Source organism: Lonchura striata, chromosome Z, assembly GCF_046129695.1.
Source record: "Lonchura striata isolate bLonStr1 chromosome Z, bLonStr1.mat, whole genome shotgun sequence".
Taxonomy (NCBI): Eukaryota; Metazoa; Chordata; class Aves; order Passeriformes; family Estrildidae; genus Lonchura; species Lonchura striata.
This window is the reverse complement of record NC_134642.1, coordinates 7,765,294-7,777,891: the sequence shown is the minus strand read 5'-3', so window position 1 is coordinate 7,777,891 and position 12,598 is coordinate 7,765,294. Positions and strand designations below refer to the sequence as shown.

The following is a 12,598-nucleotide window of genomic DNA, read 5'->3' as shown; positions in this document are numbered from 1 at the left end:
TTTGAAGAATAAGTGCTCCATCTCAGTTTTTAATAGTCATGTATGATCTCTCAGTGGCCGCTAAAAATGCTAGTTTATCACATTTAATTAAGGTGTTCTTGTAAAATATATTTGAGTATCTTTTAAAGGTGTCTTTACACAGAACATAAGTGTATATGTATAAAGCCTGTTCCTTTTTGTTTGGAATTAATATTACCTAGCATGATTTCTGCTTCATTACCCACACTGTTGTATGACCAAGGTGTCCTTCAAATTTTGCTTGATACATTAGCCATACTTCCAGACACGAAAGTTATCCACTCATTTCTAAATACATTTGGGGGCTGGGGGAGGGGGACTAAAGTTCAGTGACAGAGGCAGGAGAATCATACAGCATACTCTATAAATACAGATCTGGACAAAGGGCAGTGAATTTGAATTTAAAAACTGTCTTAAGGTATGTCTACAGGTTCAGGATAGCTTGACAGTAATACAGACAAAATAAAATTTAGTACTAATATTTCCTGTACTACGTTTTTTTGATGCGTCATATGTGTGTACTTGAAGGCACAGAAAGTTTGGGAGTGTTTTCTTCTTTTAGAGTGTCTTTTTTTTGTGAAATACCTTTAGCTATTTTCATGACACATTTACTGTTCCTCTTTGACATTGTGGTTTCTAGAGTTGGTCAGGAGGTGGAATTATCTCAAGACTCAAATCGTACACCTTCCCAAAGGCTGGCAGCAAAAAGGTGCCTCATATACTTTTTTTAGGTTTTTGACTGAGCTAAAAATACTTAAATGACTAATTTCACTCTCTTCTCCCCCTCTTTTCGCTTGCTGTCTTGACTACTAACAATTAGATTGTTAAGATTTTGTAAGCTTTCTGCATCTATCCTAATCATCTGCATAATTATGGGCTTGATTTTATTACTGAAGCAATGGGCTTGAAGGGGTTTTAAAAATAGAGGGATTATTTTTTATTTTATTTCTGGCATACCAAAATAATGCAGATCTCAATATTTCTGCAAATAGAATGCGATAAAATATTTTTCAAAACCACTCAGAACAAAATTATATTTCTACTTTCCTTTCTAATCAGAAAATTGTCTTGTTTACACAATTATGTCATTACTGAACACATTTAGGGAACAATAAAAACAACAAAATACATACTTACATAGCCTATGTGCACCAATCTCCTTATGCATTCACTTCCATTTAGGCAAGTGTAAGATGTCACAAGAGCAAGCAGAATGGGAAAATTGGCCAGATGCCAGGGAGCCAAGAGGATCCCTTCCCTGTCCTAGTGAAAATGCTTTTGCATGGCCAGAAAATGGTGCTGTCCAGTAATTGATGTAGTTCTGAAGCATGTAGCTGTGAGTTTGTTTGCATGCTGAGAATAATATATATGCTCCTATTCAATCCATGAGCCTGTATGTTTATTGATTTATTTCCAGTTGCTCTTCAACAAAAATGAGCAGGCATGAAAAGCCCTAGAAGTATGCTACTGTTCAGAGTGAAAATCTATGTTTGATATATACTGTATTTGATAAACCAGATAAATAACAAATATTATTTTCCTACAGCTTCACTTCTCTTTTATGCTGAGGTACCAACAGCAATTGTCAGCTGTGTATCCCTACAGGACTCATACCTCTTTTTCAATGTGTGTTATATACAAATAGAGACACAGTCTCACAGTCTGCTCTCAGCCATCTGAAATACAATGCCAAACTATCATACATTTTGGGCTGATTCAGAAAAATGGGTGTGGGGTCTAAACCCTGTAGACATATTTTTGGTCTCACTGCTCTCTGTTAACCTGGTAAAACCTGTGTCTTGCTCTGGTCACTTTCTGCTATCAAATACCTATTTCCTGCCTTCTAGGTAACATACACAGAGTAGAGATCGAAGCATAGTGGCAGAGTAAAACCAATCATTTAGGAAAATAATTTCAGAAACCTGATTTGATCCTATTTACATGGTCTTTACCTGGAATACTGAGACCCACATCATATTTCCAGATTTTAGACTCTAGACAAAAGTTGTGCTCTGAACTATTCATTAACCCAAATAAGCACAGTTTACTTTAGATCTGGTCAATTACACAATTACTTCTATGATGTCAAAAACTTCCAGACAGTAAAACATAAAAAACATATTTATTTTATTTTTCATTTTATAATTACTCGCAGTTGGGACTTTTTTTATTTCACAAATGCACTATTTGGATTTATATTATATAAATATATAAATATATATTTATATTATAATATCATAATATTATAAATATTTGGATTATATTTTCAGATCCAGATCACAATTTTTCAGTCTGTGTTACTAGTCTAAAATTGTCAATTTGGACAATTTAAGTGAAATTCTGCCACCTCGTGGCAACTGAGATGCAATAGTCAGAGCTCCTCTCCTCTCATGGCTAATGAAATGTTTGTCGTGCAGTATCTAGCTATTCGTTTTTAATAAAATAAGATGACTTTATGTATTTTTTTCAAATCAGTTATTAACCTGAAAGAATATCGCACTTGCTGTACAACTTCCCTTCATGAGAATCTTACTATTTACTATAAAATTATAATGGTCACTGTAAAAGTCACATTTTTAAAAGGCTCCTCTAGAGGACTCTTTTCTTGTACTCCATTTTATTGGTTGAATCAATCCATGGTCATCTTGCCCATTCGCTGTTTCTTGTAAGAATGCAAAAAGTAATCAGTTATGCTATACCTTAGATGTATTAAGACAAAGATCCTTTTGTCCAAAAAAGATCTGCAGAATTGTACTTGCTGTTTTAAAAGGATAAGGCAGAAAGGACTCTCCATTTAAATGATAGTTCAATAAAAACAAAAGTAGCAATATTAATGTAAAAGACATTACTAAGTTATTTAATCAATCTGCAACAATTAGAAATAATTCTATATGTATTAACCAAGCTAAGTAATGATAAATAAGACGCTATGACTCTTCTTGAAGATGAGCAGCTCTCTGAGAAAAAGAACCCACTTTGTTATATCTGGTGTCACTGTGTGATTTTCAGTTCACAGCTGCAGTGCTTTATTTACAAGCATGGAAGTGGTGTGTTTTAAATGTTTTTTATGCAGAGCAAATGCATACAATCCTTTTGGATTTTTTTGCTGTTGTTGTTTTTGTTCTTGAATTGCAAAGAGCAGTAATATCTCATGTGTCTAATTTGAAGACTCAGCTATGTCTTGGCCAGAGATATGTTTTTACCAGCTGTTCTCCACTGGTGAACGGATTCTTGAGGTGTGCAAAATTAATTAAATTTGTACATTAATTACATTTGGCCAGTTTGGGGTTAGTGAATTGCCTGTGTGAAATAGAGTGACACAGGTCTTGGAAAGCTGTCGGGGTGAATCAGTCTAGAAAAACAAATCTAAGGATCTTTCTTTATACCTTCATTTGCCTGGAGAATGGTAGATCAGCTTGTTACTTAACATATCTCAGAACTGTCTTGGGGTTTTGTGGCTTGCCTTGACAGCAAATTGCCTTTTAACACTGCTCCAAGTCAGAAATATTACCCTTACTGTGCCTGATGTCAATGTGCTCATACTGCTAGGCCAGAATATTGCTGAAAACTGGCTTCCTACACATGGTTTGCAGTAAAATCTATGTAGTGAAGCCTTTTCTGTTTCATCAAACTGGGCAGATGACTTATGATTTCAAAGTCTGTAGTTTCCAGGTCAGATGTTTTCCCTACTAAATGCAGTTTCCAAATGATAAAGCTTCTATTACATCCTATAGGATGTTCACTATAGGAAATTTCACAAAATCATAGAACTGTTGGAAAGGACCTTAAGGGTTATTTTATTCCAATTCCTTTGACATGGTCAGGGACAGCTTCCACTAGAGGTTTGTTTCTGTTTGCTTGAAAAGAAATTAGCATGCAGAAATAGGTTCTGTAATTCCATGTTCCCAACAGCTCACAAACAGAAGTGACCAGATCAGTAGTTTCTCTCATCTGTACTTTATTGTGCCAGGCAAGGAGCTCCAGAAGACAAAATGGTTGATATGGTTTGTGCACACCATATTATTTATCTGTCAAGAGTAAAGGCAGAGGAATTGTATTTGAACCAGATGATTAATTAAGTAATCTTGTCCCTCCTCAGAGCAGACAGACAAGGCTAATATCTGGTCCATGATGTTTGTCCCTGATGTTACACAAGCCTATTATTGTAGAAACTTTTTACTACAGTTGTTTCCACTTCTTTAAAATAGAGCACCCCTGGAATATTCACAAGAGAAACAGGAAATTGTTTTTTGTTTTCATTTGTGCAAGTAATTTCTCAAGGCCTAGATAGGGGGAGAGATAACTTGAAGAAAGAGGAACAACAGATTAAAGAGAAATCCTTCTGACTACTTGTGTTACATGGCAAATTTGAAAAGAGCATGTAAATTTAATATCTGCAGAATAAGATTTGTGCATGACCCACTACAGTTAATTCTTTCTTATCTAATGCTCTGAAATATTTGTAATATCTTTCTGTGCTTTTGGCCTCCTCTAACAATAACCTCCACAATGGAATAACCTTTTTTAGACCCCTCTCTTTCTGATTCTCACCTCTGTGTCTCTTGCAAACTTTATGCCAAAATTCCTGGGGGGAGGGAAGTGCTTTTAACTTACCTATGCATTGTTAAATGGAAAATCTTTATTTGTGTGCTACAGCTTCAATCAGCTATCGGCCACCCACCAGAAGAAGCACCTTTTAATCCATATGTGTTGCAAAGGAACAGAGGTCTTGCAGGAGCAGAAAAAGGTAGGCAGAGTAATATATATCATTAATGCAATTTTCTTCCTTATGGAAGAGCATTTTCTCAATCCTTATTTCTTTTTTCTTGCATATATTTCACATTCTGTCATGCATTGGTATAGCCACTATCATAACTGAAGCCTAGGAGCTGAAGATAACAGGTGTCACCATCTATAACAAAAATCATTTAGCAGAAACCCCTTTTTCCATTTTGCATTGTAGTATTATTACCTGGATTCTAAAAACTAAATCCTTACATGTCACAAAAAATTGTGCCCTCTTGCATCCACAGTGGCAAGCATAATGCAGATAGTTGACAGTCACAAGTTGGATGCCTAAGAAAGGAGTACTTATAAGGCAGCATTCTGGGTAAAGAATTGTGTGAGGTAACTAATGGAAAGTACCAAGGAGAAGGGCCAAACTTTAACCCTCCTTTTGTCAAGGTTTCACCCTGCACAAATGTTCAGTAGTTACAGCATGTCACCAGGGGAATGCCACTGCCTTTTTGTCAACTCTAAAATGCATATAGATGGACTGCATATGGTTTCTTTATAGTGCCCTTGCAAGTCAAACTCACTGATGGTCTTGAACATAGAAAAGATGATTATATTATCTGTGGCAGCAAACATGTTTGAAATCGTCTAATTTTTTCATTGTTTGAACTGCAGGTGATCAGAGAGAGGCCTTACCCATGGATACTGAGGTCTATGAAAGTCCATATGCTGATCCAGATGAAATTAAACCAAAAAATGTCACTCTTGACAGGAAATTGTTGACTTTGGAGGAAGGTGAACTTGGCTCTGGCAACTTTGGTACTGTAAAGAAAGGATTCTATAAGATGAAAAAGTGAGTGTTGCCTTCTATTGTCATGGAATCCAATATGTAAAAGCTCTTGTGTTTATCCTTTCAAGTAGCAGTAGTTTTTGCGTGTCATTTGGGGTGACAGACTATAACTAATTTGAGCTAAATTCACCAGTTTCTCTCTTTGTATGTACACTTACACACTCATTTTTGTCATAAAGTGGAAAGTACTGTTTATGACTATTTCCTCTCCTGATGGGATTAGTAGAGTGGGAATCCCACTGCCTTGCTTCATAGCTTGCAAAAGTTCTAATGCTACACAGTATTTCCCATCTGCACAACATATCTGTCAGAAAACCTGGAGAGTGCCATGGACAGTTTACCTATAGCAAAGAGAGTTTTACCTGAAGTGTGATAAATACATTTCCTGGAGCTGGAATGTTGATTTCAAGAAGACAGAACGTGTTGTAACATTTTCCATCATGTCATGTCAGTAGGAACAGACCCTGTTTATACTTGAGTCTTCATGCATTTTCATAGTGAAATGTTATCAGCATGCTGTATGTGCATGGATTGATTATGTACACACTCTCATCTCTTGAAGTTGGAGGCATTTCTTTAACTGAGGTTTTCAGAGGCAGAAAGTATTTCTGTTTTTCCAATATAGGATGTAGGAATGTGAAGGGCTCTGATCTCAGCTTATGTATATTTTAATAGTGTTTCACACCTGAGCTATGTTGGTCTCATCAGTCACTCTGTCAGTTTGCTGTATGAATGGAAGGCTGCAAAAGTAAGCTTTAGATTCTCAGGGTTTCAGGGCCCTGCCTTGGCACCTGGCAGTGCTGCATATTCCAGTCTCACCCTACTAAAAACCCTAGTGCTTAGAAAGCTCTATAGCTTTTCTTGCCAGAAGAGCTTTATGCTGTCCTAGCCAGAGTGGACAAGAAAATTTTATCCAGTATCTTTTTTTTCCAGGCTTCTTTAGGTATTTTTATGACAATCTGTAAATTTCACAGATTCTTTTCATTATCGCTCTTTTGCTTAGCTGTCTTCTGAGTATTTGATAGAGAGATGTTAGTGTTAGGGCTGTTTTTTTCTCATCTGAGTGTCAATTCTGTCTTTTGTTACAATTTATACTATGTGAATGGAAATATCTATTGAAGATTGTGTTCGTTGGTGCACAGATTTTTCAGCAACTAGATCCAGAACTGGATTCTCTTTTGCAGGGGTGCCAAACCTGTGGCTGTAAAAATTCTGAAGAATGAGAGTAATGATCCAGCTATAAAGGATGAGTTACTGAGAGAAGCAAATGTAATGCAGCAACTGGATAACCCATACATTGTCCGAATGATAGGTATATGTGAAGCTGAGGCCTGGATGTTAGTAATGGAAATGGCTGAACTTGGGCCATTGAACAAATTTTTGCAAAAAAATAGGTATGTAAACTTTGATTTAATTCCATAAGAATGGAAAAGTTCCTTTCTTTTATTTTTTTTCTTTAAGGACAATTATAATTGATATGTTATTGATGTAGTAATTAATGATTGTAGTTATTCTTCACTGGAAGATGTCTCCAAATGTCAAATATTTCTGCCAAAATAGAGTATTTTGAATAAATGAAAGACTTTTCACATATCCTTCAACTTCTCCTTTATTGATGTGATCACACATCATCTTCTCAGGACAAGAGCCTAGATTGCCTTTTCAAACTGAAGCTTAGCTAAATGTAAGTGAATCAGGTTTCCAGTGTAATGTGGACAAGTTTAGAGTAAAGATTTATATATTTTGCATGAAAATGAACTACTGACCTCTTTAAAATTCAATTTTGATTTTCAGACATGTCACAGAGAAGAATATAACAGAGCTGGTGCATCAGGTTTCCATGGGGATGAAATATCTGGAGGAGAATAATTTTGTTCATAGGGATTTGGCTGCAAGAAATGTGCTGTTAGTCACACAACATTATGCCAAAATTAGTGACTTTGGACTTTCTAAAGCTCTTAGTGCTGATGAAAATTATTACAAGGTAAGGTCTGAATACAACATGAAAATTGTGTAGTATCATAACTTAATAAGGATATTTTCAGTTCAAATGCAGTTGAAAATTAGAAATTTTATGTACCATTCATTATTTTATAATCTGATATTAGATTACCAAATTCAAAATATGTGATCAACATTAAGAAACATGTAGGGAAGAAAGAGGCTGTTCCCCCTTCCAGTTGTCTACTTTCATTTATTTTTTATAAACTTGTAATTAGAAGAATGAAAGTTATTGTGGAAATGAAATACTACCTTATCTACATGAGGAAAAATGCTTTTTTTGCAAAACAGTTCTCATCACATCCAAGTAAAATGTAGCCTAGCACTAATACACTGTCTTACAGAACAGAATCAAGGGAGGTTTTTGAAATAATACCATTGTTAAATAAGAAATTAACCTAAGCAAAATTTGTTTATTTGGGTTTTAAATTCTTTGGACCTCTGTACACCTCAAGTGATTAAAATAATTGCAATATCTAATAACATAAAAGGTGGGATACAAAGTTATCATGTCTGTATTTGTTTTCCTAATATAACACTCTTGTGATTCAAATTACATCTTCCTTTTCCTTATTCTCTTTTATTAGCTCTTTGAAATTAAAAATACAACCCCTGAAACACTGCAGAGGAGAAGCAAGCCCATGCTCCATTATGATGACCTTCCTGTGTAGGAACAGTAGTCACTGCTGCCAGAAAATTTATCCTAAATCACTGCCACTAGCCTGCCCTAGCTGGTCAATCCCAGCCTCAGGGCCTCCAGAATTAGTATCAAAGTCTATTTTCTTTACAACTCCACAGGATGCAGTAGCATCCTGTCACTAGACCTAGCACTGCGCTGGTATAGCTTGACAGCTGAATGGTCACAAAGCAGCATTATGGCATAATTTAGGTAAACTGCAGTTTGCCACAAGAAAGTCACTGTGCTTTGAAGTAGAGCACCCACTTCAACCATCTGGACATGTCTCTTAGCCTTGGTGAGATCCAAATGGAAAAAACTGATTCCAAAGAGCAACTTTAAATTAAATGCCACTGAAAGTGTGACTCTAAGTCATTTAGCTACACTTTTATTCACCAAAGATTTCATTTCAATGCATTATTTTGAATGTGGAAGATTAGAACAATTTTGTGACACTTTTGAAGAAGCTGTTACCCATTTTCTCTAATGTTAACTGCATCAGAAATGTTATGATACTTAGTGCAAATGTGTGTAGATCTAAGTTAATGTTAATTATGTGCATTCAGATGTTGTTTACTACTTATCATTGTATCTAGTCTGCTTTTATTCCTTTCTGTTATGACATATTTTAGGCACAAAGTCATGGAAAATGGCCAGTCAAATGGTATGCTCCAGAATGCATGAATTTCTACAAATTTTCTAGCAAGAGTGATGTCTGGAGCTTTGGGGTTTTAATGTGGGAAGCTTTCTCTTATGGACAAAAACCATATAAGGTGAGTGGTTTTATTTGGCTATGTTTTTTCTTTAAAAATTCAGAGCAGATTTGAACCAGTATCTTGTCCTAACTAATGCAACAAATGAGTCGAAGGATAGCCCAAAAATCAGTTCCAGACCTCTGTTCAATTTGTGCTATCATGTGTGCTGTAATCATTTGCAACTTGGATGACTGTTCTGGTCACTCTGTTCCAGGGAATGAAAGGTGGTGAAGTTGCACAGATGATTGAAAGGGGAGAACGAATGGAACGACCTGAAGTCTGCCCAACAGAAGTCTACAGTCTAATGAAATTGTGTTGGACATACAAGTGAGTGTGATGGGATGCTCTTTTGATAGAAGTACATTTTCATTTACAGGAATCATAGCCAGTATGGGGCTGAGTAGGGGTTGCTTCAAAATGCATCTTTTCAGCTGGGGTTTAGCTTACAACTGTACTCCAAGCTCAGTATTCAATTGCACTTTCAGGTGAAAACTGAGTTATAGAGTGTACTACAAAAACCCAGTTTTGTAGAACAGAGTTTGCCAGAACAGTTATATACAAAATACAGGTAGCATAAAAATAAGTACACAAAAAGGTCAGTCTAATGAATTTTGAAAACAATGTTTGAAAGTAAGCAAAAATTTTTGTTTCATTTTGAATTGCAATTCATTTAATTTTTATTTCCAAGGCTTTAGTTTTACTGAAATTTCAAACTCATATTGCCAAAATGTTTATTCGATTTCTCAATATTTAATTGTTTTGAGTTGTTTATCTCTAATAACAGAATATATTCAAACTGGATCCCACACTGACATCTTATCAGTGAGAGGCAAACCATTTTTTCAGGTCATACCTGATACATCAGAAACATTTTTTTCTGTTTTATAACCATTTAGAAATTAGAATTATGAAATATAGAAAAAAATAAAGCCTTCCTGTTTGTTTTTTTTTGAATTAGTATATTAGAACTCTTCTATGATTTATTATTTTAAACTATTCCACTGAAGTTACTGTAGGAAGTCTCCAGAAAGCACCCAAAATTACTGTAATATCACTTATTCTTCCTGTTCACCATTTGGAGAAAAAATTTGCCAAAAGTTCTACATTAAGGAGCACTAGTACTTCATTTTTAGGTACCTTGCTTCTTTGTTAGCCTCATTAAACCTCATATTTTGGAAAGAACATAAAACCAAAAAGTAATTCCTGCCTTTTGGTTTGACTCAAGGAATACTGTAACAGTTCTACAGTGAAAGGGGTGAGGTTTTGTTGTTATTAACAAACATATCATAAAGCATGCTGATTATTTTTTTTTTGTACTAAAGTATCTTTATTATTAGAAAGAAAATAAATTTTAAAAAGAAGGTTCAGGTTAGGCAGAGTAACTATCTCAATATGTCATGTAAAATTGTAAGGGTTTGTTGTCAGTTTAATCATATTCTCCAAATAAAGAAACAATTGCAGATATAAAAGAAAGATGATACAGTCATATAGTGTGCAGGTAGGTGCCTCTTCATGCTTCTGTCTGATGGTACTACCCATTATAAGGCAGATATTACACAGCAAATATTCTTTTCTCCAGATTATTACCAAAGTAAATGAAGTAGAAAATGAAATGGAGCGGATTCACCATTTCTTTCTGCTAGTACCTTCACCAACCACAAAGTAACAGGCATGATAGTAAATCCATGGACTGGATGCTCTGTAGTAGTATTTATCCCTTGGTATTAATTTTGTAGTGTCATTTTTAAAATATTGTGAGCATCTTTACGTGAACTGTCACTGAGGTAGAGTCTGGAGGGCTGTAAGGCCCATGAACCTTGACAGGTCTGTCCTTGCTATGCAGTGACACTTGTCATCTTCCCACAGCGTTGACGACCGGCCAGGATTTGCTGCAGTCGAGATGAGATTACGTAACTACTACTACGACATTTCCCACTAACAGTGTGGAGAACAGCAGCTTCCTCGTCTCCAGCCAGCACCCTCTGAGAAGCAGCTCATTTTCCAAAACCAAGCAACCTCAATTTTTGTACTTCCATTTTCAACTTGCAAAGCTCAGAGCTGAGCCTTGCATCTGTAAGGTTGTTTTTTCTTACCTTCTGCACAAAATCCAGCCCCGAAAGAGTTTTGGAAGTGCAACAGTCTCAAAGTGCACAGCAAGGATAAAATGCTTGTATTTCTGCTACATTCCATTTCATTTTATTTACAGCTTTATTTGCATTATATTTTGCAGTCCTGTAAACTCTATTTAATGACTCTGAGCCCTCTCTCTCTCCTATATTGGAATGCAGATTGGAATTTAAATTCTCATCAACATTCTTAACCTTTACATGTATTTAGTTGTTCCAGCTTTCCCTTTCCTCAAGGAAGAATAGCATAAACATTTCCCACTATGAAGCAAATTCACTGTACAAGTGTGTCAGATGCTTTGACTGACAGTGTGTTTGATTTTATCACCAAACCCCTTTACACCAAATCATATTATTCCTAGTAGTAAAGTAAGCAGAGGGGAATTGGGAGTTCTGACTTTCTAATATCATCACATCTTCTAAATGTGGCCATCTTCTTTTGTTTCTCATATTTTCTTTTGTTCCTCAGCCCAGCTGTTCCTCAGGGAGTTTTTTTTCCCTAGTGAAAACTGGAAACTTGATCTCATCTTAGAAGAAAACATACCTGCCTGTAAGATGATTCTATATTTTAACATAAGCTCCAGCATTGAATTCCTGAAAATACACCTATAATGGAGCAGCACTTACCTTTCTCTGTGCTCTTCCATTCTTCTCCAGACATATTTCTTCTATGTATCTATTTGGGTATACCATATCTTCTTCTGTTCTGTTTTGAACAGCAATCATTTCTATCTTTTCTTCAAACCTTTCTTTAAAAAGCATGTGAGAATTCCGCCACACCTTTTCACCTCTAAAGTTAAATTTCACATCTAGTTCAAATATTTTATAGTGGGCATACAGACAACAAGATTACCTGCTACAAAATCTTAGTATTTGTCATGTGGGACAAATCTCTGTGGGCATCTCAGGAAAAGGCATTTGTCTTATCACTCTTCTGTAATGTAGTGTGCATATTAGAAGTATAGTAGATTAATAACAAATGAGGTAATCAATTTCTGATTCTTTTTTTACCCTTATGCTTTTCTTGCTCAACCTCATTTGAAATATTATCAGTAGCAACATTTCTATCACTTATTACTCGCAAGCAGCTATTTTATTGTCATTTGCATACATCTCAGGAATCTGCTTACATTTTGTCTGCTAGATATAGAGATTTAAGAAGAATATAAAGAATAAGATTTAGAGCTAGATATATTTATGGTATTGGCTGGTTAGAGTATATGTGTTTAATTTTTGTGTGAACAGAGTATTCTTAGAGATGCAGTGGTTTGGTTTTTTTTTTTCCTTCTAGTAATTAAATTGTGTGAGCAATTAAACTGAGAAAGGGTGAAATAATTTTCATAGAAGACAGGACTATAAACAAATGTAGAAGCTACTGATTTTTTTTTCTTTTTTACTAAGTTTACAGTCTATTTGTTAAATAATATCTGGTGCCTTT

General features: G+C 35.4%; 1 protein-coding gene across 2 annotated transcripts in view; it reads left to right on the top strand.

Annotated features, from left to right (window-relative positions):
• Nucleotides 1-11,216, top strand: part of SYK (spleen associated tyrosine kinase) — a 45,155-nt gene extending 33,939 nt beyond the window's left edge. For both annotated transcript variants that reach the window (XM_021530406.3, XM_077790254.1), the window contains 8 exons: nt 659-727; nt 4,675-4,765; nt 5,428-5,605; nt 6,787-6,996; nt 7,397-7,586; nt 8,912-9,052; nt 9,249-9,361; nt 10,901-11,216. In XM_021530406.3, the coding sequence (XP_021386081.1) occupies nt 659-727; nt 4,675-4,765; nt 5,428-5,605; nt 6,787-6,996; nt 7,397-7,586; nt 8,912-9,052; nt 9,249-9,361; nt 10,901-10,973 (1,065 nt within the window). In that variant the 3' untranslated portion in view covers nt 10,974-11,216. The remainder of the gene's footprint in view (nt 1-658; nt 728-4,674; nt 4,766-5,427; nt 5,606-6,786; nt 6,997-7,396; nt 7,587-8,911; nt 9,053-9,248; nt 9,362-10,900) is intronic.
• The last annotated feature ends 1,382 nt before the right edge of the window (nt 11,217-12,598 follow it).